Consider the following 7,694-nt stretch of genomic DNA (forward strand, 5'->3'; position numbering starts at 1 on the left):
TGGGTTGGTATTGAACAAAAGGTTGGGTGAAGGGAAAATCATAAAAATTACATTCCATCGAGTCAGGTATTGCATTTTGTGAGTGTTTCTGCAGCACTTGGGATGTTTTAACAGTTTATTGTTAAGGTGTCTGATGTTTTGTGTCTGATGTTTTTAATGACTGGAAAATGCTGGCCCTGTGGGTTTGCTTATTTCGTAAAGCTCTGAGTGTAAGCAGAGAAGAACAAGTCAGATGTTTAGGGGCCCAGCTTAAAGCCAATGCCCTGCTCTGGGGCTAGTTGTCTCTATGCCAAACTCTCTCAGACTGCTGCAGGTAGTGATGCCACCAGCAAAATGCAGTGGAGTAACCGGTGTTTTTCTAAAGCCGATGCTGAGCTGTGCTATTCTGTGCCTTCTGTTACCTGCTGGAGGGGTATTTCCATAAGCACAGTGTTTGCTTTGGCTCCTTGCCTGCCATCTTCACCCTGTTCCTCTGGAGCTGAGGGAGCAGTCCCGGTGCACAGAGCTGCCCAGAGAGGGGTCCGCATGTGCGGAGCACGTGCTGGACACATGATTTGGGTGTGCACCTTGTTTTATGTGCGCAGAAGCGACAGGCCTCTCCGGTGCTTCTCAAAAGTGTCACTTTTTCCATACAGGTGTGCAATGGTATAAGGCATATGATGATTTCCACTGTCAGCTGTCCTGTGAATACGCAGTGCACATGGCTGTGGCAGTCTGGTTGGAATTACTGTCTGATGGTGCTCAGCAGGTCTGGAGAAGACTTAGATTCCAGTGAGGTCTCTGGGTTAATGAAGAGGGTTTATATACAGGAAACCCAGATGCACAGGAGGCCTGCATCTGCACCTATTGTTTTGGGATCATCTGGAGGAATTACCTCGCTTCTCTCTTGCACATGGTTTCTAATCCTCCTCCCACATCAGGCAGCTTCCTTTACACAATCACCTACGTGATTTCATCTCATTGAACCTTAGATTGCTCGAAAAGTGACTCAACAGTGTGATCTTACAGTGTTCATCTGCTGCCTGATTTCAGGCTGGGAGTGTCATCCTTCCCACCCGCCAACTATCCGCACCTTTCTGGAGTAGGAAAACTTTTTTTCAGCATAGCTATGTTTGCAGTCATTAGTCCAGCAGATGGAGCAAATGGCTGAATAAACAAAACCAGCACACAGGCTAGGGGCAGAGGTAGATGAGATGGAGAGAAGCAAACCTAAGTAACTAAGTCCTGTTTTGAACTTCGCTGTTTGCTAGCTGTTAGCTTTCTACTCCAAATGATACAACACAGCGTGCGTTGCAGATAGAAAATGGAGTCTTTAGAAAATAACTATGAGACTAAGAGAAGGATGAGCAATGCTCTGCTGCAGCAGTACTGAACTGTGCAATTGCTGGTCCTGCCTTCTCCCCTGAGGTCCGCGTGTTCACTCCCTGACTCAGGCCCCAGAATGACAACGCTCCATGCTCCAAACATGGGGGCATTGGGCTGAATGCAAGTCTTAGACATTCTCTGTAAAAGATTCAGCAGGCAGTGGTCGTGTTCTTTATGCTGATGTCGAGCTCTCAGAGTGACATGGAGATCAAGGTTAATCCCATGGCAGGATTTTTTCAAAGGTCTTGGGGCTGTTGGGTAGCCCTGAGTAAAAGAAATGAGTGTCCTGCCCACCCAGCACCTGCACGTCTGTTATTGTCGCAGCCTCAGACCTTCTGGTCTGTGTTCATCAGTGCAACCTGCACACCTAATAGCTGTGCTACCAGCTTGCTATTGAATGAGTGTTTTTCTGGATTACAAGAAGTACATGGTGTCTGCTTCTCATTATTCTGCAGACACATTTCCTATGGCTGGATAGTCACTGTGACGCACCTGGCAAGTTTTACAGCAAAGTGTCTATCACTCTGATGGAAGGGTTTGCGTTCTGCATAAAACTAGATGCTGGGGCAGGGTTGTTAAGTGGTTCGGTTTGAGCTCACAGCTTCATGGCCAGCTCTTGTCAACTACAACTGGGTAGCCTTGTCCTCCAACAGCATTTTCATGGCCTTAGGGAGCTGATGTTTGGCCACAAGAAATTGGGGAGTGCTACACACACTCAAATTTGCTGCTGGACCAATTCATCCCCTTTTAACAGTGCTGTATTCTGTTCAGGGCTGCCCCTGAAATGCTAGAGACCTCATCTAAAAAAAGAACTATTAATCTCTCATTGGTTCAGCCATCTGTAATGTGGTGCAGTGGGCAGGTGAGAGGTTTAAAAAGGGCTGTGGAAAGCTCTGAGATGTTCGCATTACAGGTTAGAATCATAGAATATCTCAAGTTGGATGGGACCCATAGGGATCGAGTCCAACTCCCTGCTCCTCACAGGACTACCTAAAACTAAGCCATATGATTAAGAGCATCATCCAGACACTCCTTGAACTCTGACAGGCTTGGTGCCATGACCACTTCCCTGATGAGCCTGTTCCAGTGACCGACCACCCTCTCAGTGAAGAAAAGTTTGGAGAGTAGTATTCTCTCTTTGAAGGCCCATCTCCACGACGGAAGAGTGTCAGTACTAGAATGCCAGGGGCACCAGAGCAATGGCCTTCTCAGTTGGGAGCTTGCTGTGGAGGGGGAGGGTTTTGTCCTCTGGGGCTGTGACACCAGGCAGTGGTGGAAGAAGCACCCTCAAAGGACTGCTTGGAAAAGTTACACTGCTCCTGCTAGTGCTGCCTCTCTGCTCTTTAAACTCACTGCAATTCTCACACCCACTTAAGGTATCCTAAAAATAATTTTAAAGTGGCACCTGAAGTACTAGCCTGGGATGGGTTATTTTTACCCCTTTTATAGCACTTTTCACCAGGGGATCTTAACATAACTTCATAAAGGAGGGCAAATATTGTTGTCCTGTTTTACATGTATTTAGGAGTGCCGTATAGAAATGGCAGAACAGGCAAAAGTTAGGATTACATTTAAAAGGTCCATGGAAGCCTTCATTTAAAGAAAGTAGATCTATTCCTCCCAGTTGGTAGGCAACAGTAGCAAGTCATCTACAATGAGCAAATTTTAACAGTTGACAACTTCCTGTATTGTATTAATTGGTTATTTTTTCTTTGTAGTAAAGTATCCACCCTAAAATACCAAAATGCTGATGACAGTGCAACTCTGACAGACTTGTGTGCTCTTTGTTACAGCTATCAAGCCTTCCACCCCACCTTCTGTCCAGCCAGGAGAGGACCAGAAAGCAAATAACATAGTTACCGTCACAGGTATCTCCTTATGCCTGTTCATCATCTTTGCCACCGTTCTCATCACTCTCTGGAGGAAGCTCTGCAGAGCTCAGAAGTGCAGCACCGCCGTCCACCGAAACTCTGTCCATTCCCCTGGCTTCCGTAAAAACTCCGACGAAGAGAACATTTGCCAAGGCAACAAGCAGCGGGACAGCTTTGCCGAAGTAGGGGATGCCCCTGTTAACATTCCTCTGACCTACAGGCGAAGCCTCCAGTTTGCCCAAGAAGATGAGGCCTCTGGAAGTGAGAACTTTCAGCCAAATGCTCAAAAAATAATCCCTCCGATTTTCAGCTACCGCCTCGCACAGCAGCAGCTGAAAGAGATGAAGAAGAAAGGCCTGACTGAGACCACCAAGGTGTACCACGTCTCTCAGAATCCCCTCACGGACACGGTTGTTGGTGCCACCACAATGCTTCCCCTGAGTGGGGAAAACCAAGAGGAGGCAGCGGCCAACAAATTTAGGATCAAATCTCCATTTCTGGACCAGCCAGCCAGCCAGCCCAGATTCCCAGGGGAAAGCTCTCACCCTAGGCTGGATTTTCCATTCTCACAGGCCAACCCTGCAATGAGCCCTACCCAAACCTTGGTAAGAAGACCCCATTTCAAGCACCAGGATAACAGAGGAGACTTGCCCGAGAGGGGCTGTCACAGAAACCCACATTTTAGAAGAACAGCCAGTTTCCATGAAACTAAAAAGGCCAGGCCTTTCAGAGAGAGAAGCATGTCCACCCTCACCCCCCGACAGACTCCTCTCTACAACTCCAAGACCAGAGCGTGGGACCAGGGTTTGGAGGACAGGACGCGGCCAAAATCGAGAAACGCTAATCCAACTTGTGAAAAGCTGGACCAGCCCCACAGCGCTGTGCCAGGGTGTGAACCACAGGGCCATGGTGCCAAGGGCCACCACAGGACAGGTCCTCCAGTGAAGAAGCTGGACCCAATCACTGACCGTCAGCCTGCTGGTCAGGAGAAGGCAGCTGATAAACCTGAGCCCAACCGAAATAAGAGGGGCCCTTCACCTAACCCCAGAGGTGCATGGCGGAAGGAAACGGGCTCGGCTGGCAAAGATAATTCCCAAAGAGGTCTAAGTGTAAGCCCTGTGCAGTACCGAAAGGACAAGTGCCAGAGCTTCCCCTTGGACCCTGAGTTTGCCTTTTATGATAATACTACTTTTGGCTTAACGGAGGCAGAGCAGCAGATGATCGACCTCCCTGGGTATTTTGGCTCAAATGAAGAGGATGAAACAAGTACTTTAAGCATTGAGAAGCTGGTGATCTGAGTGACTCTTTGCAGCCCTGCAGGAGGGGCGTGCACGGGAGAGGATCTGCAGGATCTGTTGGCTTCTGGTGGAAGGAGCAGCAGGAATCACGTTCTCCACACGGAGCAGGAGGGAATAATGGCCCAAGTCTGACTTGTGGGAACACATTCCTTTCTGATTACTGGAAAGTGCTTCCATATAATTAATTTTGGTATGTATGTGTGCAAAATACACACAAAATACCCTGGGAAAGCATGTGTTAGTGAAGGCGTGATGCAGGAGTAGTCAATAGATTTTATTGCATAAAGCAGTCACGTTTCATGCATCGTACATAATGAATGCCGCTGATCTAGTCTTTCTCACCTTGTGGACCATGTACTAGTAGATTATGGTGTCCTAAAGCATCCATTGTCCACTGTCCTCAATCATCTGTCCTAATTAGTCCATCATTTCCCATTTAGAAAACACAAACCTCAAGTTGTGAGCAGTTTTCATCGGTCTTTTGGTAGTTGTTACTGACCTGTGTTAAATCATCATAATTGCTCAAGTAAGTCATATGGTGGTGTTTCTTTTAGCTGGTTGCATGAAAGTGCAAACAACTGATGCTGAATACTTGGAGTGAATCTAAAATTGAGGGGGCATTTTTCATCATTCCAGACTTTGATATTTTCTTTGTGCCAATATTTATACCAGGAAAACAGAGTAACTTACAAATATTTGCATTTACAAAATGAGTAGAAAAGGTCCTGCTACTGGGAGGGCAAAGAAAATTGATGATCCAATTTTAGCCCTCAGAAACGTTACTGGAGCACAAAGTACCTGTAAAAGGCAGTGAGAGAACTATTGAATCACCCATCTTTTCTATAATCATCTTTGCCTTTATTAAACTTTTGTGTGTGTATGTGTGTGTGTGTAAATAAATTGGCAATAATGCTACTACAGCAAGTTCAAAATAAATTATGAACCAAACCAGCGAACAACACATTCATTTGATGAATACCTGTTTTGCAGACAAAAAGTAAAATGGCTTGACAACATCTGGTCATTCCTGGAGAATTTATGGCAAAGTACAAAAGTTACGTTGTGGGTTTTGCCATGCTTTAAAACCAGAGATCGCAACCTGGCCATTACACCCTGCTGCACGTATTCAGAGCTGGGTTGAAATCCCAGTTAACAACAGAGACAGAGCTCTGGCCAGTGAGAATGACTCAGAGACTTTGCTTGCCATTTGTTAGGATAACCATCCCTTCAGGGAGTTTGCAGAGACCAGGGGAGTGCTGTTGGGCAGTGACAAGAAAAGAGGAAATGCTGCCCGTGGAGGATGGAGTGAGAGAAGGTAGGTTCAGGCAGAGGACTGTCAGCCTTCAAACAGCTATCCCATAAGGAGCCCAACCCTGCGTGCCCTTTAACGTGCCTTCTGGGTGTGAAGGAAAAATTAGGATGTGCTCAGTTCACTGGCAGGAGGCTGCCGTCTTTCTCAAAACTGGCTTTCTGAGTGGAAAGAGATTTCCCAATCCCACGCTTTTTTTTTTTTCTCCAAACCAACAACAATTTTAAAGGGAGAGCAGCATTGCTGTGTGTTAGGCAGTTACCGACGGCACCCCACTGAAGTGTCCAAAGCGTGCGCAGGTAATTTGATGGGCGTACGGTGGGAGGGCTTGCTGTGACAGCCTAGGAGCAGCAAGACTCTCGGCATTTGGCCACCAGAGTCAAACCCCACTGTTCGAATGGCCTTTTTCATGGGTGACATTTTGCAGCTGCTGCTGGAGCGCCGGCTGTGACTCGCAGGGTGATGTGAGCTCCCTCTTTCCCCAGACCTGCACCAGCGTGCCGCGTTGTCAGCGTTCAGCCCTTTGGCCCAGCGTGGTATTCGTACCAGCTACACATTCCCATAAACTGTCAGCTTGAAATGCTGTTTAAAGCATTTGAGAACATGTCCACACTTGAGCAGTGATCCAAAGCTAATCAAATGTAATGAGTCTTTAAATCAGACCTCTGAAGCAATGGCTGCTCAGGTTACTTACCACCCCTGCATTAAGGTAAACTCCGCTGTGTGAAGCACATTTACCCTGAAGCAGTGATCTGTCAGCGTTGGAGCTGCAGTGCCACGGTATCTATGTACAGCTTTGGTGAGCCTCGCAGCACAGGAGACCCTGGAGAAATGGGAGATGAAATGTAGAGCACAGCGACATTCAGCCAGCATTCCCCTAACCTTCTGTGGGAGTGATTCAAGCTTGGCGGGAGCCCTTAGATCAAATAAGTACTCGGCTAGTGGCATTTTACCCTGGTTTTTAAGATAAAGAGGGTTCTGAAACACTTCCTGGGGTTTGCTGTGGGAGTTGAGGGTCCTGCACAAAGCCCTGTGACCCCTGCATCTCCGAGGGGGTTCTCTGTGCTGCAGGAGGGCAGAGGAGGGGGAGCCGTGCTCTAAGCCAGATGCTACTGCCTGCAACCTTGCCTCAATGTTGGGCTGCGTTCAGAACAGCTACTGTAATGCATTAGATGCGCTTAGGTACCTCTTGCATCTAGGACAGCAGGACAGATCCCTTCCCTCCCAGCTTGTCAGATCTTGGCCCCTTTGTCTCTCTCGGACAAAAAGGCACCATAACATCTTGATGCTGGCTGAAGGCAGTCCAACTATAATGCCTGCCTCTCCATATGGACACAGGGCGAAACAGGCGCTGTACTCTGGACTTTTACATCGCTCACTGGGGAACTGGACTGGGTAGCAGTTGTCTGACTATCGCCCGCTTGATGCTCCGTTATCAGATAGGTTACGGGCTGCTCAATGAACTGTCAAACCACTGGTGTTGCCCATTTGGTGCTGTAGTTGATTTCCAGCATGCAGAGTTGAGCATCACCAGTCTGTAATCTTTACCCTGCTTCCCTAGCTCTCTACTGAAGAACGGGGTTGAGCATCATCTGCCAGAAGGCATTAACAAGACCTTATTTCACTCACATTTCTCTGTGTCTTCTGTCTAGACAAAAATTGTCCTTGCTGTCCTCAGCACTGCATCAGTGGCCATAGTTCTAACACGTGCACAGCAATTCCTTATGTTCCCAACATGCCGTTACAACCTCGCACTAAGATTTTACCATTGTAAAATACAGAAGCAGTGATCAGAAAGGAAATAGTAAGTGCTGGTTGTTCACACCAGCAACTTTCTTCACAAGGGCAACC

At 47.5% G+C, this 7,694-nt stretch overlaps 1 protein-coding gene across 1 annotated transcript in view; it reads left to right on the forward strand.

The window, feature by feature from the left end:
• Nucleotides 1-5,493, forward strand: part of THSD1 (thrombospondin type 1 domain containing 1) — a 28,043-nt gene extending 22,550 nt beyond the window's left edge. Inside the window, exon 5 of the mRNA XM_054842465.1 lies at nt 3,159-5,493. Within this exon, the coding sequence (XP_054698440.1) occupies nt 3,159-4,534 (1,376 nt within the window). The 3' untranslated portion in view covers nt 4,535-5,493. The remainder of the gene's footprint in view (nt 1-3,158) is intronic.
• Nucleotides 5,494-7,694: the final 2,201 nt, after the last annotated feature.

The sequence above is a fragment of the Grus americana genome, chromosome 1 (genome assembly GCF_028858705.1).
Source record: "Grus americana isolate bGruAme1 chromosome 1, bGruAme1.mat, whole genome shotgun sequence".
In the NCBI taxonomy this organism is placed as follows: Eukaryota; Metazoa; Chordata; class Aves; order Gruiformes; family Gruidae; genus Grus; species Grus americana.